Below are 23,287 nucleotides of genomic sequence, written 5' to 3' on the forward strand. Positions count from 1 at the left end.
TCATAATCGTGTTAGAAGACCTCCTCATTCTTGGCCAAAGTGCTAAAGCACATTCTCATCCTCTTGGTCGCTAGGAAGCCACGCACAAAACAATGTGCCAAGACCCCACTTGAAAGGATTGACGCCATGTGGCACTGATCTTCCATAAATCCAGCCTGCTCCTGGCACGTTTATAGCATACCAACTGGCACCCACAGGTCAGGCCAGCTTCCCAACCCCAGTGCCCATCCCCTGTGTTGTTCTCTGGGCCCCTACATTGCAGCTTGTTTTCTTGGAATGAAGACATGAATGTGAATCAACCAGAGGCAGGTGGTGTCTGTCATAGGGATCAAATCAAGCTTGTGAAAGTCAGCACAGAGATTTCTTTTTTAACCTTACCAAAAAACCCCCAAAAAACAAAAACAAAAACAACAACAACAACAACAAACAAACCCCAAAACATGGAAGAAAGCCATCGCATTTCCAACAATTAATAGTTTTGATGGGATGCTTGTAGATCTTAACACCGTCATGGTTAAAAGATGTAGAACACAGGATAAGACTGTATGAATCAGCCTAGAGCAAAAATTGTGGTGCTCCTGCCAGTGAGTTTTGGGCCAAATCCTGTTCTTGCCTTTAGGTAGTTGGTCCTTGCCAAAGTTGTGATGCAGTTTTGGAGGCTAGACTGCCATCTTATTCCATCTCACTGTCTCAGGGAAGAACTCTTAGGATGCCATTGATGATGGGCTGGAAAGGGGTGGATGCGGCATGAATCTTAAAGGAAAATCGGTAAGAGGGTGGTAATGACTATGAGAACATTTTGTCCCAGGAGATCATAGCCTCTTGTCTCTGGAGGCAGAGGACTGGATGAGGTGACCTCCTAAGAATTAATTGGTCCATTTCAAAGAAATTGGACCAATGAAATTGGTCTACAAAATTGATTGCCTAGATGTGACTGATATTTCTGCAGATTCTGGAGAATCAAAGCCTACTTAAGGCAAAGAAGAACACATTAGAGGCTTAACTTGGCTTTTGACTGCTCCCAGCAGTTTGGGTGAGTGAGAAGGGGTTGAAAAAAGGATAAGTTAATCAACATTTTCAAAAGCGCATCTGCTCACCAAGCCTTAAAGAAAGAATGGCACACTGGGGAAAACCCAAATAAAGGGAACACTCATACAAAAAGCAATTTAACTTGATAGCAATTTTCTCAAGTCCCTTTGCTAATATTCTTGATATCTGTGTTTGATTAAGAGCTTTCTTCCTCAAAATTTCCTTTGCCCTTCACGGGCCACCTTCCTTTTCTTTTGAGCCTGGTAGGCAAACCTCAGCCTGTTTCCTCAGGGTGCTGGTGGGAAAGAATGTGGTTTGGCCACTGGGTTCCTAGAATTCCAGGAAAGAAGAGGCAAGGGTTTGGAGGAGGGAGAGTGATGAACTAGGAGCTCAAGGCACAGAGTGGAGGCAGCACCTTCCTGGGAAGGAAGAATGACAGCCACAGAATGGGGACCCAGCTTGGGAATAAGGCACAGAGCAAAAATATGTGGGCACCAGGGACTTGGAATTTTGTTTTTAATTTTTCTTTTTAATGAGGAAAAACTCAGAGAGAAGCTTCCAGGACTCTGTTTTAGTGGGTGGGTGTGGTTATGACTGTGAGATGGATGAGGGACTGTAGAATGGACCACACCTTTAGGAGAATACAGACCAGAAATGGATCTGACCACCCACATGACTTCCGCTTTGAACTTTTGTGCTCACATGACCCTATTTCCTTTTGCGCCCCTGTATGGGTTCAATCTCAGGCCAGTCTGACTCTCAGTGCTGTGCTGGGGCCAGAGCAGAGCCCCTCTTCCACAAGTCTGTACTCAAGTTCTCTGGGTGTGGGCAGGACACTACAACAGCTACCACATTACCATTATCCCATTCCAATAGAAATAAAGGTCTGCCTTGTCTTGGGTCCTAGTCAACTAGACACACACTCTCCAGCTGTTTGCCTGTGTCCATGGCTAACCACTTTGATAACTAATGAAGACCTCTCATGACTGTGACTGGGAAGATGTGGAGATCTGAAATGTGGGGCCTCACATTTTCCATGATAAGACATTACTCAGAGAGGGAAGGCTGATATAAGTTATTTTTCATTAACTGACAAACTAACCAATCAAGCAATCATCACTTATTAAGAGGGTTTTCTGGGTCTCAGGAACCACACTGAGGACCTTGGGAAAGGAAGATGTATGAGATCAGGTATTTATAATCAAGGCCCTTCTGTATGGTTGGGAAGCAAAGACTCCCCCTTGCCAAAATAGCCTACAAGACAGTGGGGCATCATGGAGGGGACTGCAAGTGCTCCTGGAGCCCAGGGCAGGGAGCGGGCAAATGAGGCAGGGCCATGGCCAGGAAAGACACCTGAGAGTGAGGAGGAGGTTGCTGCAGAATGGAGGCTGCATGGTGGGGCTGGGGATTCTAGGTTTCAAACATAGCATCTGAAGCTTTTTACTCATGCACTGATTTCTTGGTTGGGGGCTTGACTTCATTTTTATCAGATCCACTGAGAAATCCAAAGAGATCGCCTTGGCTGGCCACAAATCTTCCACCCTGTAGTTCCCAATGAGAGAGTCAGGTATCCATCCCCCTTTCCCTTCACCAACTGCTGCAGAGAGGAAGAGGAGCTCATGCATGCTGGGAAGGGAGTTTAACAGAATTTAAGAGTTGGAGTAATCAAGTGAGCAGAATAGCCTACTTGAAAAAAAACAAGCAAAACTCCCAATTCAACAAAACATGGTCATTTTCATATTGACATTGAAACTCAGACTTAAAGTCCTCTTTTTTCCCCAGGCGTCCCTTCCCTTAGCATTATCCAGAGGTGGGTTAGGGTCACAGTGATGAGTGGTTTAAGATAAAGCTTCCATTATCCTGATTTTTCAGAGCAAGAGTTATTCAAACATCCACTGGACAGCTCCAGGAACTCTCTTCACCCTGGAAGAGTCAAATATTCTCCAGTGTGCTTATCAGAAGATAGCAACACTCTGGCACGAAGGGTGAACAGTCATACCTAGGTAAGAACAGAACTTAGGCTAAGGAGATGTTTCCCTTAAGGGGTCTGGAACGCTGCCTGCTGGTGTAAGACCACATGTGCTGTTGCAGGGGAAACGCTGCAGACACTCCAACCCGCAACTGGGAGATTGCATGCTGAGCCTGATCTAGGTCTCAAACAAGAATGTTTTCTCTCCCAGTCCTTTGTCTCTCTCTCTTTCTCTCTCTCCCCACCCCCCACACACTATCCTCTGTTCTTCATTTTCTACCCTTTTTTCTCTTATATTAAGATCCTTTGGGGTCAGTTTGTTTTTCTGTTACAGAAAACTTGCGACCTTCACGTTCACCACTTGTGCTCTGTTGTGGTCTACTGTGTACGTTGGCATTGACAGTGTGCTGTGTACGTTCTGCATTGTAAAGGGAGCTTCACAGGATTGCTAGGAAAGTAAGAGGTCTGCCCCTAACCATTGGCTACTTTTAGATAAATGATTTATGACAGTCCATCCGTGGGTCACTTGCACACAGATCATTTCAAGACACTAACATACACTGGTTCTCTCCGAAGAGCCCCTTCCATGCCAACTCTGAGCAGTGGATTAAGAGGCTTGGTTGATGCTGAGGACAGGTTTGCCATCCAGAATGTGTAGCAGAGACACTCTAAAGGCCACCCACTCTGTACCTGAAGGGAAGCCACACGGGATATGGAGGAGCAGCAGACTGGGGCGCACTGGCCTGAGAACAGATTGCCTCCTTCTTGTGTAAGTTCTGCCACTGCCCAGACAAGTCACTGACCTCCCTGAGTCTCTACTCCACTGCCAAGTAAGTACTGATCTTCTTCCCTGCTGTAGGACTCTATCGTCTTCAATGGGCAGAAAATGAGAAAGCGATGAGGGCCCTTCTGATGAAGGGTCTCTGAGGAGGGCTGCTGGCTGAAGGGGATAAGGCGCCTTCTATAGAAAACGACTCCGTGGCCACACGCTGCCCACTAACCCCAGTCTCCACCCCAGGTCTGTCCTCCCCTGGAAGTGGTTGCTCACTGAAGGCATCGATCTTGAGGTGCGCGTGCAAAGAGAAGTCCATGAAAAGGGCAGATAAATGGGAGCCATGTGGTCCAATGTTTGCAATACTTGCTCCTTAGGCATAGAAACCATTCCTGCCAACTGGCAATTCAGGAATTGATGATGTGGGTAACTGTGCCCCAAGTTTTAAGCCTCCATCTTAACTGAGGCAGGGCTGAGAAAACCTCATGGAAAGCCAGCCTTAACATTTCCATGCAACCCACCAAAGTGCAAGCGGCTTTTAAAGCAAGGGTTGAAGAGGGCTCCACACAGAAAATCATTGAAATCATTCATTTTCACAGGTACCAGGTGTCATCGCTTCTATTTTAAAGAGGAAGAAATTGAGGAAGGAGGGTAGAAAAATGCAATAAATCACTGAACAAATCAGCAGTAGAACTGAGAACAAGCCACATTTTCAACACCTTGTTTGGGGACTATGATTTGTTTGGGAAAAGCTCTCAGCCACTTCAAGCCCTTGTTGAATTTGATTCCAAGTTCCTGAACCCCCTGAGCCAGCTAAATCACTGGGCTGTTTGGATGGGAGTAGCCTTCAGAAAATTCTCTCAGTTATTCTGCTTTGACTCCAGCAGGAGATACAACACTGAGACCAAAATAAATGAGAAATAATGAAGGACTAGGAGATATTTCTTGGCGCTTCAAAGTGTTTAATTTAGTATTGGCTACAGGTCCCCCCACCCCCCACTACACTCAATTTCCCTAGTTTGATTTGCTCATTCTCAGTTGCTATAAAAAGCCAAAAGTTCAGATGTTAATCTAAACTTTGCCAAAGCTCCTCCACAGAGTCAAGCTACTTGAAAGCCATTTATCCCTTGCTGGGTTTGGCTTAAGTTTAGAAGCCCCACCAGAAGACCCTTCATCATGAGTTTCTCTCTCTTGGGCTATAGCCAAATCTATGGAAAGTCATGGAAAAATATTTTTTTGGAGTTTTCAAATGGTTTCAAGCTGAAAAGGGGGTTTGGTTTGAGATATTAGAAGAGTCTGAACTTGAATTTACCCATTATTTTCTATCATCATTAATTGAGTAACTAGGAGGAAACACTAAAAAGGACTGGAAATACCAACAGCAATGAGAAGGCTGTGAAATGACCTAATAATACTGTCAAGTGTGGAGGCGGATAAGCAGTGGAGGTCAGAGTGGCTCCACTAAGCCCCAACAATGGCGTGAAAATAAGAAAAACACAGCCAGAGAAAAGTTAGCTCTGGAGAAAGGCTTCATTGCTGTGCAGGCTGGAAAAATCCAGCAATGCAGATGGAGGACAATTTTGGAATCTTTTTACTCTAGGTCTTTGAAAAATCAGAGATATTTCCCGTCATTGTAGGTAGATATGTCAACAAGGATGTCTTCTTAAACATGGTCCATATCCTATATGTTCTTGAAAAAAACCCTCTTACACATGTATCTCACCAAGAGAGTTGGTTATACTTAGAAGCCAGGCAGCTCTTCTGAACACAAGAATAAATGAATGATTTTGTGATGAGATTTTGGGTGTTCCAAAAAGGTACCCCTCTCTACCCATTCAAGAGGTGGTTTCCCTAGAAGCTTGCTGGTAACCAATGTAATTACATATACTTATGTAAATAAATAGAACATAATAGAATAATTGCTCTGGCTTTAGTTTTGGTCTCTTCTAAGAATGCACCTAGTTGGAGGAAATAACCAATTAAACCTTTGTGTGAAGGAATCTGATCCATGCTTTTCTGGGGGAAGGCTTTGGTGGAGGGGGGTCAGAGAGTATAAGAATGCCAGAGGAGAGAAACAGGGGCCACCAGGAGAGAAGAGGGCGCAGGCTGACGATGAACACCTGGCACACAGGTGGAGCATGGAGACAGGTCCTCCTTGGGGAAAGAGGAGAGGTGATGGCCCTCCCAGGAGTCACACAGCAGATGGTGACGATAGTGTGGGCCCTGGGCTTCTCATGAACGCTATTATTGAGCTCACACTCTTGGTCTGCGTCTGGCCAAGGCTGATGAGGCACCTCCAGGTCTCCTTTGATGCTCCCACATCACCCCCCATCTAGGTCCTAATGACTGTCTTCCTACCTCAGTGCCAGCTGTTGGAACTGCCATAGAGAAATGATGGGGAAGCCTACAGGGGTCCCTGAGGTACTTATGCCCATTTTCCCAACTCCTTGGTGGCAGTAGGGAACCAGTTAGGGACAAAACAGTTCTTTAACAGTCTGTACTAAAATAAAGTCTCAAACCAGCAGGCTGGCTGAGAATAGGACTCTGGTCAAGGCCACCTCTGCTCAAAGCTTTCTCTGCACTCCCGTCATTACCGGAGCTGGCTGTTCTCTAACAAGGTGCGGAGAACTCTTGTTCGGGTATCCTGTTAATGAGTCCTGCTGCCTGAGAAAAATCGCTGTGGTCGAAGGCCAAGACGTGGTATACTCTCATTCCAGCTCTGGATCAGAGCCTTTGCTTTTGGGTGTGTTAGTTAATGATACTAAAAGTGTTCAATTTTGCACAATTATACACAGAAGACAAAATAAGTCTTGTGTGTGTGGTGGCATGTCTCTTAGCTCACCCGCACCTCAGGCTTATGCTGCTTGGTCCTGAGCCATCCAGAGTTATCTACACAAGCCCCCTGTCCAGGAGTCAGTAGTCCTGGATTTCCGGCAGGTCATCGAAAGCCCACAAAGCCCATATACGGCCGTAGGAACTATCCATTATGCTCAGAGTCCAAGTCATATTTCATGACCACTTTGCTTTGGTGCACAGTAGAAATCAGGGTAGTACTCTCGGAAGAAATGGTGTTTCAAACCAACAGGTCCCTTGCTTTCCCTGCCATATGCCAATTCTCCCTAGAGCCATTTTGGTCTAGTAGCTTTGCCTGCACATATAAACCTTCCACTAGAAAACAGCCTTCTAGCCTGGTCTCTTTCTTTGGGTCACATTAGCCCTGAGCCTCTTCAGAAGGAAGCTGGACACTGCCTTTCAGTCCAGAAAGCCTGCTGGCATGTAGACTTCCTTGTGGATGCTGGAACATTTTAGTCTGCAGTACAGTACTGTGCACTGACCTTAAAGGATGTTTTTTACATGAATTTTTTAGTAGAAAGCATAAATAAATAACAGCAAGGCACAGCACAGTCACTCTTTGAGGAAACCAAGTGGAACTCATTAATCATGGAGAACAGGGCTCTGCCTGCTGAACCCAGGCTCCGAATGAACTCCTGGGCCACAGCTGCCGCAGCCCCAGTGGGTCGCCGCTTGCAGCCAGGCCGCATGCTCCACACAGTGGACGTTTTTTGAAAAAGTACCTAGGATTAAAATTCCCTTTGGCTAAAACTATCCAAAGTCTTCTCTTGCAAGCACTCTGCCCACATTAGACATAGGGAGACAGTCATAGAGATTATGTGGCTTGTGTAAACTTGACAGAAGATGTCCAGTACTTTGTTACCCTCTCAAATGGGGACAGGTTCATATGAAAGGAAAACCTCTGCTATTTGAGGCATGCACTGAAGTGAAGACAGGCACACCATCTGACCCAAAAATTCTATTGGAGAGAAATATATGCACAAAGAGGTGATGTCAAGGATATTCATTGCAATATTGTTTATAGTAGTTAAAAAAAACACCAAAAAACCCCCTAACTAGACACAATCTGAATGCTCACCAGTAGGAGAGCAGTTAATAAACTATGGTACTTAAACATGATATGGAATGCTATATACAACAGCTAAAAATGGTAGGGTAAATCCTTCTGTGTGTACTGACATAGCTTTGAAGCCTTGTCAAATGAAAAGAAGCAAGCTGGCCACAGAGAGCAAACGCTAAGATACCAGTTATGCTGAACAAAACCAAATCCCAACCAAACCAAACCACAAGATTGGACATGCACATATGCATTTGTAAAGAAAGGTATAGAACAAGGCCTGGAAACTGATACCTCCAACCATCTCCCGTGGTTACACTCTCTGCGGAGGAGAGTGAGAATGTAGTCAAGTATGATTTATAAAAAAGAATAAAAACCAGTCACTGCCCTAAGATTTCCCCCAATCTGCTTTAGGATCAATAAGCACCCTAAATAAGCTAAATAATCTTATTTAGGATCAATAAGCTTCCAAAAAAAGGTGTTTCCTCAGTCAACACCCAGTCCTGCCACCACAAGTCTGCTGTTGACTCTTCAGATGGCCTTTTCTGTTTCTTGGTCCAATGTCTGGGGGACTTTCATTTTTTTTGAACTCTTGAGGGTCAGTGACTGAAAAGCCCAAGAATAATTACTTTACCCAGAGGAGGAGAATGATTCTGGGTTACCTGCCCACCCACTGGGCTTGGGACAGGAAGTTTCTTCTGGTTTTTCTGAAGCACCTAGATTCTCCTGTGTGCTAAAAGGGGTTTTGCTCTTTGGCAATTCCCCAAACCTCAAATCTCTTCCATCGCTTAGGTTTGGGGCCAAAGGGAACTCCTCCACACAGTTAGTATAGCTGGACTCTGGCTGAAGCCTGGGGCCCGACGCCTTCTGAGGGTGCAGCTTTCTGATTATATCTAATCTCCAGACATACTCCAGTGCGCCTGATTCATGTCAGGCTTCATTAATTCCTACGCTCTTCCTAGCTTTTAATTTATTAATGTAAGGCGATGCTTTCCCCTGCCGATTGCAAGGCCATCAACTGGTGTTCCCCTCTCCCCTCCTTTTTCTCTGGCTGGATTTGTTTCGTGTTTTCTTTGGGCCATCACTGAAGTGGATGAAAGGCAAACTACAGCTGTGAGCACCCCAGTGATGTGCACAATTAAGGACAGAAAACAAGCCGCGCAGACAGATCTGCAGATTGGCTCAGATGTGCAGTGCGCAACGCAGACAAATCAAAACCTCAAAATGAAGCTCTTTCCATTGAAGATTACAGAAAGGCCACGATGTGTGTGTAAAACAACTGCAGTCAGTGAAGAGGGGAGGGGACAATAAACATGGGGCTGCAGTTGATTGGCTGGGTTTAGTTACCTGGGCTAGGAGGGTGGTGTCTGCTTCAACAGCAAAAATGCACATTTAAACTGCCACAAAGGGCCAGGAGCCCACACAGACCATGCTGTGCCTTGACATCTGGTATATATGATCCATGGAACACAATTTCTGTAACATTTATGCTTGAGTTCGATCTAAAACACCACACGGATAATAGCACTGCATCTGATGCCTAAGATTAGAGTCCTAACAGTCTTTGCCCTTTTGGGGCAGACAACGTGCCTCTAGAATAAGCCTCGTGGCTAGAACCAAGGTGGGAAGAGCAATGATGAAATTCACAAAGGGGGCTCCCCAAACAGCAATGCCAATGAAGCATAAATGATGGCTAATTTAATTTAGTCTGGCAAATTTGGTCCCAGGTCAGCTCAGGAAAACGTTGACTGAGCCCAGGTCTTTGACGGAAAGAGATACTTTTTGAGATGTTTTCATTTCATCCTATATTAATGGGAACAAATGACTTTAAGAAAGCCAAATGTTATTTAGACAAAATGGGTAATTATGCTTGTCATTGGAGGAACAAACAAGACTCTCATCATAGATGTTCTCCTCTACTCAGCACAGGACAGAGACATCTGCACTGTGCCATCTGTACTAACAGAGCTCTGTAAGATCTAAAAACCAGAAGCCGGGAGAGGTTTAGAGCTGTAAAAGCACTTTTTCCTGGATCTAGGTTTAGAGAGGGGGAGAAAAGGACTCTGGTAGAAACTGGGTCTCTTGGACATGTCCCTTTTAAGACCTTTAATCATGGTTCTCAGACCCCTGAGGAAGGTTCCTAGGTTGATGGAATGCTCTATGAGTAGATAGTGGTGGAAAATCCTTCCACGACCTCTTCTTCACCACATTCTAGAAACATTGAACAGCTGGGAGGCTGTAGTTCCTAGATTTCTCTCCCCTGATTCCTCTACAATAGAAATATGTTATATAACTAATCACTAACAACCCAACGAAGAGAACCAAGGAAAAGTACCTGTCAACAAGACCTGGCTTTTGAATAAGTTTCCCCAAGCCCCTCTCAATTTTTATAGAATGTTCCTTTTATAAATGGTTCCACTATGATAGTTCCAGGTTCACAGTAATCAGATCATTGTCTTCATTACTTGCTCCAAAATGAAGTCTGGAACATCTTTGAGCCTCAGACATGCTACAAGTTCCCGTTTTGCCTGCTAAAGCGCTCATAAATGGGAGATCAACATTCCCTTGAAAGTGATAATGACATAGGCGAGGGCTAAGACGTTGCCACTTCTTCTCCAAAGGAAGTTTATCTGTCTCTGCAGAGCTGAGGACATGATTCAGCCTCACTGGTCCCATTCCCCTCGGGGACCCTTTGAAAGCAGAGTCCAATCCCTAGGGGTTTGCCATCAAGAGAAATTTTGTGGAAATCACATTGAACAATTTAGCACTTAGCAACTTTTGCAAAAATCCCACACCAATCATAAAAGTTGGCTTAGCTGCACAAACTGGATAAAACCCCTAACAAGCAGCAATAAAAATACAAGAAAGAAGAGCTTGCATTTCGGGCTCATAGAGAAAAACCACCTACCTCCCACAGAAATGCCCTGTAGCTCAGAAGACAATCTGTAAACTTTGAAAACATCAATTTGTTCAAAGCCTACATTTCAACTTTGTTCTCACAGGCAAAGGGGAAAAGAAAAACCCAGATGTTTGTATAAAAAATATTATCATTTTATTACATTCCACACAATACATTTTCAAATAGTTTCCAATGTCCACAAGTTATTTTGACACACAGGCAACTGAGCAATGCAAGAGTTGTCACAGTTACAGGGCGAGGGGATAAGCATAGGAAGTTAAAATGTGTAAGTTTTCGTGTTTTTTTTTCTTTTGTTGTTCTTGTTGTTCTTTGGTAATTTTTGATTATTTAGGTGTTTGCTTGCCTGCTAGTTTCATTTTCAAGATGGGTCTTTTGAAAGATGGGTCATCAAACCTCAGAAACATTCCTGTATTTCCTATCCTACTCTGACTTTAATCCCAAAAATGTGGGATAAGGGAAAAGACAATTTTACTTTAAGCATCCTGTTTTGTTAATGGCAATGATATGATCTCCGCCCCCCTCCCCCCTTTCTTTCTGCCTTTGCCAGCGATTAGGAGTTAGCCATTGCCAGCACAATGTCAAGGAAGGGACTTTTCACCTAGAGATAAGGGGTTCCTTCCTGGGTCTTTTGACATGAGACCCCTACTAAGGCAAAAACTTTAACAGCCCAAGCTAGACCTTCAATTCATTCATCCATTCATTTCTATTTTATTAGTTGCTATTACCTCTTTGTCTTCTGAGAAGCAACTCTAAAACACATGCACACATGCATTCACCTGTCCGGTCTATTTTTCTTAGAAGAGAGTGAGCCTTCCCTCCCTCTACGAAATACAGAATTTTGCTTTTTAAAGCTGCAAGTCATGATTTTAGAGAAGAGCTGGCCTTTTAGCATAGTACCTAGATAATACTATGAAAGCTGCTGGGGCTGAGAGAGACATCCCCAACTGAAATGCATCATGGGATTCACAGAGATTTGAGCAGTCTCATGTTTTCAACTATGGCATAAAGATGATGCCACATGGGGCATCAGATAAAGATACAGCAAATTTACAAAGTTGTCATCTTCTTTTAAAGAAGGGAAATCCTCAAGGGTATATGGTAACTCAGACAGTTGCTACACTGGCTGGATTTTCCAGGTGTAATTTCCTGACACATGCTTCCATGGGGTGCCCGCAGGGATGCCAATCATTTCAAGGGAACGCCTGGCCCCAAATGCACGACTGGATGTGGACACATGAGATAAAAGGTCCTTAGTGACTGACTTGGAAGTCACCACATGGGATCCTGGGCTCGTGCCCTTCCTCCCTCTCCCTGCTTTCTGCCATCTTCAGCTGGGCTAGGACTCTTCTTGAAATGTCAAGGTGGCTCATACTCTAGCCTTTCATCTTTTCTTTTCTTGGCAGGGCTGCTGTGGTTGAGAGAGAGTTGCTCTTTGAAATAGAATTAAGAGTGGGAGAGCACCATTCTTTCAGGAGGATGAAACAAACCAGATGTGAAAGTGAGTGTATACTAGAGGGAAGATGTGGATATTCCAAAAGAATGCTACAAGTCTCTCTCCCCCAAGGAGCGCCCCCTCCCCAGATCAAATCAATCATTAGTATTTTGTTCTCAGAAGGTCCCTGGAGGCTTTCAGCCCAGGCAACCATCTCCGGAGAGAATCTTTTAATTCCCCAGGGCATTCCTAGCAGGGAGGTGAGAAATAAACCCCTGGAGGGTGGAGCCCCAGTACACTGAGAATCTCATTAAAATATACATTTTCTATCAGTGAAATTAACTCCATTATTGAATCTATCCTTTGTACAATATCATTAGGCCTTTTATCTCCAACATCTCTTTCCCTGTGTTGCTTAGAGAGGACAAATGGGTAGCAATGGATTTATCTTTATACTTTCTCCTGATGAAGCAGCAACATCTGGAAATGCCAGACCAGCCTATGAGGGTGGATTTGCCAGATGCTATGAATGCATTAAGGGGTAGAGTGCATTGGTACATTTAAAAAAACGATCACTGTTGATTCTCTTATAATAGTCAAATAAGTCAGGTGGACAGCCTTACATTTTAGTGGCTACAGGTTCAGGCACACATCAACACCATGAAAGCAAATGATCCCTTTTCCCCCATATTTTACAAATGCTATTACAATGACCAATATAATACCAAAGAATACGGTTTGTAACGTTCTTACTCAACTCCATCCAAAGTTGGGCACAATGATTCCCCTCGGGTGAGTAGACAAAAAGAACGTTTTATTCCTTCCTTCTCCTCCCTTCCCTCCCCCACCTCCTCTTGCTCTCACCTTAAGCTACTGCTTTTCCTATATCAGTCTCAGTTCCATCATTCTCTATGACTTATTCCAAGATCGGACTTAACTGATAAAAGCTAAACATTCATTATGAGCTTCTCTTTTATAAGGCAACATGAGACAGATTTGCTTCAGGGCTGGAAGCAGGGACGGTTCCACTCGCACCCAATGGCTGTTATCTTGTTACTTCAAAGACGCCAGGAGACGGGATGGGGGTCACGTCTCAGTGCACCGAGGGGAACCTTCTTCTTGGGTCAGGTGGGTGGGGAATGGGGATAGGGATGGGAGGGGCCACATTGCAGTCCATGTGGTCTCTAGGTTTTTTTTAGGTACCTGGAAATGACAATGGTAGCCAACAGAAAGCCAGCCAGAGCTAGCTAAGGCAACAAAAAGCTTCAATTTCTTCTCCAAGTAAACAAAACTAGTATATTATTTTCTTGTAAAATGTACCCCCGGAGAAGTAACACAAAAGTTAAAGGGGGCCCTCTCTGAACACACCCACACATTTCCCCCAACGGTGATCCAGTCTCTCTCACACTCACACACACACACCCACCCACAGAGCTACTCACACACGCAAAAATGTAATATTATGTACAAACACACAGATCCAGGCTTCCCCTCAAGTCTCCTGGCAGACTGCCCACCGAGAGGAGGTATGGGGTAAGGCAAGGGGAAGGATCAGGGAACAAGTCTCTGGAAGAAAACCAGCTGAGCCTTGAGCTGTGAAGTGCTTAGGGGTGTGTCTCTTCTCACATTCCAAGATGCAACATTAGACTTGGGGTCGGCTGGTTGGTTTGGTATCAACAAAAGGAAAAAGGAAAAGAACTTAAGAAAAATGGTCAGGATGGATAAGAGGGCACAGGGTTTGGGCCCGAGAGAGAGATGTCTGAGAGTTCACACAGAGACTAGGCGAGGAGAAAAAAGTGCAAAATCGAGGCAACATGTTTGCAGTCTTTCTTGTTTTGGGCGCTGTCCTTGCTTCGGGCCTCAGCAGTGCGAGCTGCGGTCTTGCTCTAGCTTAATGGTTAGGGTGGGCTCCACCGCCAGAGGGGCCCCGTTGGTGTAGTGGGAGGTTTTGTAGGTGATGGAGTGATCGGTCTTCTTGGCCGCATAGCGGAACCGGTGGTAGTGGAGCACCAGGGCCAGCGCGACGGAGACCAGCACCAGCACGGCGCCCCCGGCGGCCATTACGTAATACCAGTAGACTGGGATGGGCTGCACGGGCACCGTGTCCACTGTGGGCTCGGTCCCTGGTAGGAGGGTGCCCCCTGGTGGAGAGACACAGAAGAGTGTTGCTAGGCTGAGAGCATGCAGACTAATCAAAAAAATTAATTAAAAATAAAAAAGAAAACACACACACATGCTTTGGAGTGGAAGGGGAATAAGATGGCACTATTTAGTCCGTGGCAAGCACTTCTATTCCCAACCTTCGCGGTAGGTACTATCTGACCCATTTTACAGATGAGGAAATAGAGGCTCAGAGACATTAAACCAACAGTGGTTATGCAGCAAGTAAAGAGTAAGTATGGACTCAACCAAGATGTGTATGATTAGAAAGCTCTTTTTTTTTCTTTCTGTTATACCACAATTACTCTATAATGCATAGAAGTGGTATAATTCACATACATGCGCGCATGCGCGCGCGCACACACACACACCCACACACAAGAAAATGATGTTGAAATGACTTCTGGGATTCTGTAAGGATGATTCCTCGAATGGGTGAAGTACAGTATTTGGTCTGGCTGGCCAGCATTTTCAAACAGTGTAGTGTATTAATTAGGCTGGCTGGGCTGGAAGGTAAATTCCACGTTGGATCGCCAAGGCTTCCATGCCCACTGAAATCAGCCTGGTCTTGTCTGAACAGGTCGATTACCACAGTCAAGCAATGACTAACAATTCATGTTTTGAAATTGGCTAGAGGATTTTAAAATCTGATTGGAAGGATGTTGCAATAAAAAATGTGGGCACAAAATGATAGTGGGTGTGTGAGAGCGAGAGCAAGAGCAAAGGGAGGGAGATCATTCTTAATCGTGGAAAAGACAGAGGAGGGAAGAGAAGCTAGCAGAGGATTTAGAAGGCAACCGCATTCGCTGGCTGGCCTCTGGTTGCCATGGAGATGATGTAGTAGATTTAAGCCCAGGGTAACTCTGGGGAAAGACTGGCTGGAGTCCCACTTGATACAAAACAGTACTACAACTTGATTCTCCTGAAGATTTACATCAGATGAGAATCTGGCCCAGAATGGGACTAGGAGCTTTTGAGCTTGCCAAAACCAAACATGATCTTTACTTCTGAAGAATGATGTATGCTTAACCTATGAAAAATTCTTCCCTAGCTGCTCACATCAAGGGCCAGCGGCCAGAAGGATGTATGTCCTCTATCCACGGGCTACCCCAGTGGGGAGCCATGCCATGCTGCTGCCATCTCCATACATCGCTAGTCCCACTCTGTGGGTGTATCTCTGCTCAAGATGCAGACTGAGCTTATTTATATTTTCAGGCCTCCCCCAGGGGACCCAGAGCTCCTCAAGCAGAAGAACATACTCTCATCTTAGTTTCTACCCTGGGCAGGCACAGAGAAGGCACTCAATAGATGTTTGGATTAAAGGACCAAACTGAGGCAAGGGCTTCTACCTGAGACAGTGTTCACCCATTCCTGCGGCCCAAACACCAGAACTCTCTTTGTTTGGGGGGATAGCTGACGGGGAGGTGGGTCAGACTCTCCGACGTCTTCTCAGAAGTGGTAGAAGAATGAGAGCATTTTCCTTGAAAACCTTTCAGAGCCACTCCACCTTCTCATATCTTAGTCATTGGTTCCTCTACTCTTAGGGACCCCTTCCGCTAAGGTGCAGGGTTTGTGGATGCCTTTCGGGCTATCTGAAGAGCAACAGTATTGGAGGAGCTTTGACAAGGATGTGTCACACAGCACATGCCCTGGCAGCCACATCCACAGCCCCCAGGGTGGAAATGATCCCAGAATCCCAGGATCCCTCCATGCCCCTGTCTACATTGTCATCTTCCTCATCACCCAGTCTATTTTTCTTGATTCCCAAACTATTTATGAAACCAAGAAAGTGCTCTCCCCACCTCAACCATATTAAAAATTACGCATAGGAACAGAGAAAAGGAAAGCAAAAGCGCTGAAAAGAGCTCCTTGAAATGGCCAGCTTTCGAGTCACAGTGAACCAGTGTCAACTCATTATTCAGGTCACCAAGAGTATCTGCTGCCTGGCAACCATCCTGCTGTTGGATTTTTGTGTGAGCTCAGAAGAATGCGCAAGAAACAACAAGTGTGCAGGAACAGCCCGGAGTTCCTCTGTGCCAACCCCCTCCCCCAAGCGCGTCTTTGGGCTCGCTTCTGATTTTGCTTGGGCTGCATAGTGAGGGCCCTTCTCTAACAAGCCTGCAGCTCACCTGTGAGAGGAAAGGAAGGCGATAAATCCACAGGGATTAAGTCCCCACCCGAAGTGCCTGACCGGACCACAAAGGCAGGAGTACAAATTTTTGTCATGTGGAAAATGGCCACCACTGCCCACTGCTATTCCTGAAGTGTTTCTTGTGATAGAGGCAAAGTCGGGGCATAGTGGGGAGGATCTAGGGGACCCACTGGAGGAAGGTAACAACATTACAATATGCGGGTTACGCATTCAAAACCAGAGGTAGAGCCCTGGCCTCAGAGTTCCGCTCTGCTTTGGAAAACCAACTCTATTTTGGATAGAAAGCCCTCTTCCTCTTTGTGAGCAGTACTCCCTCCCCCCAAATTATCAACGTATAGCAAATGGCATTAGATCAGCTCCTTAAATGTTTTCCTTAAATGCTGGTTTGGAGAAATGAGAAAATGAACTATGTGAGTTTGTGCTTTTAATGTTAAGGGAGTTAGAAAAAAGATGATATACCTAATAATCCTTCCCTCATCTCCCACAGGTAATTTTTGGGTGACCTGCAGATGGGGGTCAGGGTTTCTCAGAACATTCTCCAGCTAAAGAGACTCAACTCCCACCGGCAGGTGGATTGCTGGTTTGGAATCTGGCTCTGTGGCAGCCTTCAAGGGCTCTATGCTAACGAGGTTGTGGTTTGCCAGAAAAGGAAGGTAATAGATCAAGAGGGGTTCAATCCCTTTCTAAAGCACCTTCCAACAGCAGCAATCCAATGAATATCAGATGGTTGGATGGGTGGATGGATGGATGGATAGATGAATGTACTTTGGACCAACATTCAGATTCCCTGGAAAATGTTAATGACTCATTGGCTATTCACCTAACAGTTATTCTTGGAAAGTGCTAGAGATTCTGCTAGGTCATACTGTGCCTCCATGGAAAATTGCAAAAAGGTGCCCCCTTCAGGCAGATTCCATCTGCACCAGGTGGCTGGGTTGGTGAGTGGCTGTATTTCTGCCCCGCTCGTACACTCAGCCACATGGAGTGGCCGGGCCATTGCTCTACAATACAGGAGCCTGGGCTTGGTCCCCGCCATGGGAGAAAGGGCGCAGGTGAGACTTCAGCCTGGCCTAGAGCTGGTCAGGTGCTGGCCTGAGTGTTCCCTTTGATTGCTCCAACTTCTACCACTTACTCACACACCTTCTTTTTTCCCAATTGGAAAATCAATTCCTGAACTATTTTTTATTAATTTTCATCACCGCCCCCGACCCCCGCCCGCCATTCTCCACAGAGTTTTCTCCTTGTGTGAGATAATGAGAAACATATTTAAAGAGTAAGTAACTGCAAGTGTATTTGCAAGGCTAAACAGGCCTTCATCTGTAAAGGTTCTGAGCCCTCTGGAGAGGGGGCAAGATGAATGCACAGAATTTGAATTTGGAGAAACAATAAATCTGAAGAAACCATGCATGGGAGGAAAGTAAGGAGAAAAATTATGTAGGGGGTAGTGCTTGTCCCATTTGTATTGAGCACATAGGGTTACTGGATTACTATGTAACTGGGAAATGTGGCCAGAACACCAGCAATCGTACATGGGCATTTCCTGTGTGGTGGGCACAGGGCTACGGGCTTCACGTGAACTCTCCTGTTTACTTCTCATGACTCTCAGATGGTAGAATTGAGAACTCCGGAGGGTAAGTGATTTTTCTCTTGGTTTTACCTGGAGGGAAATTGAGGAGGAGGGCAGAGCAACACACAGTGAGACCCTAGAGGTGGCCCAGAGCCCTCAGAAGATGTTCACACCACGGGTAAGTGGCAGGGTCAGGACCGGAAGCACGTTGTGTGCTCAGACCCAGGGTTCAGATAACAGCGGCCTGTAGGTCCAATCTGGCCCACCTCGCGCATTGTCCCTTTCAGAGCACAGCCTCCCCCATTCGTTCACACATCGTGTATGGCTGCCTTTGTGCTCAGGGGCAGCACTGTGTACTTGCCACAGGATCTCATAATGCCCAGCGTAGTAACGCTCTGGCCTTTCGCAGAAAAAGTGTGCAGACCCTGGTTCTTGAACAGGAAGCAACCTGCCCCCTCTCTGCCACCTCCCTCCATTGGAACCTGCCTGAGGACTGTCTCAGTCAAGTCAGGTTCTCACTGAATCACTGGGAAGAGAAACCATCTGTTACAGCTAAGTTTACGACCTGTCCTCCAGACCTGGGGGAGTCGCCCAGGTTTCCTACGGCAATGTTTTGAAAGACAACGGTGGTGAGTCATCTCTTTCAGAAGAGGGCGGAAAAGGGGTTCAGTGCGAGTGTTTCAGGCCTGGCCTGTCCGGAGAGTCCTTTCTGTATTGGTTGAAAATAAAGTGTTGGTGAAGGGGCATTTCAGATAAAAGCTTTATTTAATTTGGGAGATTAAACAAGCCAAAAAAAAAAAAAAAAAAAAGGTTGGCTTCTCTAGAAAAGTTTACAGAAGATAGCAGAAGAATGCGGTCTGCTTACAAAAAAGAATGTGAAAGTATGAAACGTCCCTGAGAAATGACTCTCGACCTGCCTCCTGAGCAGCGCATGGAGGGCAGGCCTGCCCTAAGCTCACAGTAACCTCGCTCACCCCCACCCCTGTCTATCTGAAATGCTCCCTTTTTTTTTTTTTTTAACATAGAACATGGACTTATGTATAAAAGATCTTCTATGTTAGTGTTCTAATTTTGCTAAAAGATTTTAAATCCAGGGTATTCCATGCTCAATGGATAAATGCAGACAAAAAACCCCTGCAAGATTTGTATGAAAACGGAAAGTGCTGAAAATATTCTTCCCTTTCCTTTCCACTTTAAAAACTAATTTGAATTTTGCCCCATACTACAGTTGATTGGATAAAAGTTTTCATTATTGCTTCAAAATATAAATAAAAACAATGCCTGTAAATTCGGATCTGTGGCTGATTGGCTGAGGTCTTGGACACTTCTCATTTCATCGGTGGCACCGACATTACTGTCCTTAAACTAAGACTTGTCTCCTTTCTGTTCCTGGAGAGAGGAAAAGTCCACAAAAAAACCCCAAACAAACCCCCAAAAACAAACTTCTCCCCTTAGAGAACATGGCACTGGCAGCTGTTCAGATGGACGGTGAACTTGCAGGGACGGGACGCGCCAGGCCTGTGACAGGAGAGGTGCTGTGCACACGTGAACCTCACCGAGAAGGCCTCAGTGTTTTCTTAGGGAGGCAGCGGCCGCCAAGCAGTTACCCAGTTTACACACATCTGAGCTCCAGGCTTCCTTGCTCAGCAACACCTAGGCTTCATCTGGCAGCTGGGGGGTGGGGGGGTGGAGGGGGCGCTGCGCAAGGAGAAGGAGTCACCCGACACAGCTGCCTATCTGGAACCCTGGCAGGGCTGAGGAATACTTCTCTGCCTTTCATCAGAGGATTACGTGCACAAACACCATTTAACCCTCACTGTGTCTCGCAAGTGCTCCTTGTAGAGAGAGCTGTGGGGGGGGAGGAAGCCAAGGAGAGCGGGACTTGGAGGCCAAGCACAGGTTCTGTGCCCTGGGACAGGCAAGGCCTCTGGGAGGCAGCCGACAGTGAGTGAGGGTGGGGGTGGGGAGGGAGAGGCGGGCCAGTTGGCACCAAGGAAACAGAATGTGAGACTTGATGCACAGAGTCCAGACCCTGCGGGCTCTGTTGCTACCCCCTAAATGGTTCTCTCTTAGCACTGCTCCTCTCTATGCCCATGAGAAACGCCTTTGATGTTCACTTTCTCCTGGCTTTACCTGGATGAAAATTGCAGAGGACTGGGGAAAGTGAAAACCAAGAGTCGGGCCCTGCGACCCTCAGGCCTGGTCTGAGACGTAAAACCCACATTCACAATCATTAACAGGACATACTGATGTTCCTTGAAGCATCCATCATTCTTGACTCTAACAACCACCTTCCACAAGTGCACCCAGCCTGGGATTGCCATGGGTCTCTAATGGGTAGGGTACCAGACCCAGCCTCTCTGCTCTGGCTTTGTTCAAAGCCCATAGCCTCTAACATGAACAAGAACAATCTTGCTTCTACTGTGAGCTGCTAAAAATAACCACCTGGTCAACAACTACAGAACTCTGATTATGGGCTTTATATATTTTTACTGGCTTCTTTATTATTCTTTTTTCTTTTATTGAAAAAAAGAAAAGTATTGGTTAAGAGGAAATAATCCATCACCTTAATTACACCAGTTTTTGTTCTTTTTTTTCTCCTTTACACACAGTTTTTCATGTAACAGCTCAAATTCTAGAAAAAGATACATGACGGCACTATGTTTATAGCCAGTGTTTTAAAAAAAGGAGAGAGAGAAAAGGAAAAAAAAAAAAAAAAAAGCATACCCAGGCTACATTGTTTAAGATGTGACTCATAACAACAAGGAAAAGAAGTCTTTTTAAAAATCACATGACAACTCAGCTTATTCATCCTCTCTTTTCCTTGTCCCTTTTTTATATGGTTCTTTTTCTCCATGGCTTGTTTCCCTTCATTACTGACTCACACCCTGCTATACAATCAAAGTATACACACTAAGCAGAAAACACACAGTGATTTGAATAGAAAGAACGTTTCATGGCAAGAAACAAGGAAGAGACAGAAAATGAAAGATACTTCAAAATACTAAAGGTGAAGAGTATCTAATAAGCCCAGGTCCAGAGGCCACTTTCATTGCATTTCCTTCAAGATTTACCTCGTACATATTGGTCTCTCAAAGAATGAGAATGCTCCTTGCTCTTGTCTCATGGTTAATTTACAATGGAAAAGAAAAACAACTCAAATTCAAAAAGACGTACTAACAATGTAAATGCCTGTTGTTAGTAGTGTTTTACCATCAACTCCCCATATCCTGCCTGTCCAAACCTGACTTCTCTTTCTGAGTGAAGAGGCGGATTTAATCCCAGGGCATCCACGCCTGCACCAAGAGAGGTCTGCCTCTGCCTGGACCAGGAGAGGAACGGTATGCCCGTCACTCAGTTAGGCAGAGCAAATGGTCCTCTTTCCTCTCCCAAATGGAAAGCTTTGCCTGAATCAAAACAGAATTGCACACGGAGGTCCAATGGGCCTCAGCCCAAAAGAAGACTCTCTGGCCTTGGGTTCAGCTGGCTACCAATTTGGGGCTCTGTGTCAAACTTGTCAGTGTGCTTGAAATTGGCCATTCTCGGTTCTGGTCCTGCTCTCGACTCTGTGTTCCTCGGCCAGTTCTCTGCTCCCCAAGACTTGGTTTCCTCCTTCCAAAGATGTTCGTTACCGCCCAAGACAACAGACATGGGCCAATCCATGCCACCCATGCTCTGCCTTTGCTTAACCCTAAACCAGCCAGCCAGGAGCACTGGAAATTCTTACCTTCAAATCACTAAGCTCTGTGTTTATTTTGGTTAAATGAGTGCTGTGGCTCTGATGATATTTTATTTATATATTTTTTTCCAGGGGAACATGACTGGACTGTGAAGCCCCAAGGTAAACACAGCCTCAAGGAGAGCACATGTGCCCTGGTTTGTTTATTCTCTTTCGGAAGCAAAGCACTCAGCCACCGGACCTGTCAGTCATGGACCCAGGCATGCGTGCGCACACATAACAGCATCTGCGGCAGTGGCTGGAAGTCTTTAACCAGCTTTCCTGGGAGCTTTGAGTCTCAACAACCAATTAGAGTCCGGTGAAACAACATTAGCAGGTTCCACTCCCCCAACACCAACATTACCTTGGGTCCTGAAGGTTAGAACTCGAATTCAACTACAATCCAGGTTGTTCAGTTTTGACCTCAGCTTTCCTTCCCATGCTTAGATTCGCATCAACAAAAATCTCACATCCAGAAAGCAGTGACACAGGCATGTGAATACTCTTAACACTTCAAAATGTGCAGTGGGGCGTGGGGAGGGGGTTCAGGGGAGCAACGGAGGTGAGAAAGAAAGAAAAGAGAATCTGTGTGGGCCTGTCATCCTGTCCTCTGCCACCCTCTCCCTCATCTGCTGTCGTAAGGCTGTGGGTGATGAGTGGCAAATTAGGTGACATGATTTGGAGTCAGAGAGCGCATCTAGGTGACAAACCAGAAATTCATCTCTTTCAAGTCAGGAGCTGGACAGATTAATGAGAGTGAAGATAATGAGTCTAGACTTCAGATATAAAACTGACTTCCCTTATCTCTGAAATGCTGTCACCTGCGGGGTTAAGGCCAGCCAGTACGGACAGGGCCCAGCAACCTCACAGTTGTTTGCATAAATTAGGTTATGCAGAACCCATCCTCAGGTGAGGGTAGTGTCTTTGAGTGTGTTGTTACACCCAGGCCAACTGTCCTGAAGCATTTACAGTGGCTTCTAAACGCTCAGCCTTGGAATCTGGGTGGAAACAGCAGCAGCAGCCAGCTAACTAGTTTGCAAAGAGGGCAAAATGTGAAACCCCCTGCATTGCAAAAGCGCCAGCGGTGCAACCATCCCCGCAGCGTGGAGGCCTTTCCCCCCTCCCCCGCCATGAGGCAAGCATCTCAAATTCTTCTCTCTCTGATCTGCTCTATAGTTACTTTATTAGGGAGAGAAATGTCCTTTTCTGTTTTTCAGTCCTCTTTTCAAAGTGCTCTAATTCCAGTCATCAGACGTGCCTCCTAATTCCCTTTATTAGATACCAGCTCCTGAATTCTGCAACTGTTCCTCTGTAGGATTATCCCTCTTTGTGTCTTTTCCCTAATTTTCCTCCCTCACAACACTGCCTGCCCCTGAACCTCACTGAGGGTTAATTGAGACTGCCGCCTTGGTACCCTGGAACTGGAACTGGAAAGAAACCATCTTCAGGCTAAAATAAATCATTGCCAGCTCATTTCACTTTTAATTTACTACTGATTTTTTTTTTTTTGGTTCAGTTTCCCCACAGCCTCTCTGTTCTCACCACTCATGCATTTTCAGCCTCATTGCTCCCCGTTGGACAATGCAAGGCTGAAAGGTTTATCTGTAACCTATTTGTCTCTATTATAGGTTTCTAAACTTTAATTAAACAAGAGACAG

At 45.5% G+C, this 23,287-nt stretch overlaps 1 protein-coding gene across 4 annotated transcripts in view; it reads right to left on the reverse strand.

Moving 5' to 3' along the window:
- Nucleotides 1-23,287, reverse strand: part of NRP2 (neuropilin 2) — a 114,514-nt gene that overhangs the window by 6,615 nt on the left and 84,612 nt on the right. For 2 of the 4 annotated variants that reach the window (XM_054585773.1, XM_054585772.1), the window contains exon 16: nucleotides 13,437-14,173. The exons of the other annotated variants lie outside the window; for them this stretch is intronic. In XM_054585773.1, coding sequence (XP_054441748.1) covers nucleotides 13,893-14,173 — 281 coding nt within the window. In that variant the 3' untranslated portion in view covers nucleotides 13,437-13,892. Of the gene's footprint in view, nucleotides 1-13,436; nucleotides 14,174-23,287 lie in introns of those variants that run through there. 4 annotated transcript variants of the gene reach the window in all.

This window comes from Pteronotus mesoamericanus, unplaced genomic scaffold, assembly GCF_021234165.1.
Source record: "Pteronotus mesoamericanus isolate MK-2021 breed Mesoamerican mustached bat unplaced genomic scaffold, CSHL_Meso_final contig_90, whole genome shotgun sequence".
Taxonomy (NCBI): domain Eukaryota; kingdom Metazoa; phylum Chordata; class Mammalia; order Chiroptera; family Mormoopidae; genus Pteronotus; species Pteronotus mesoamericanus.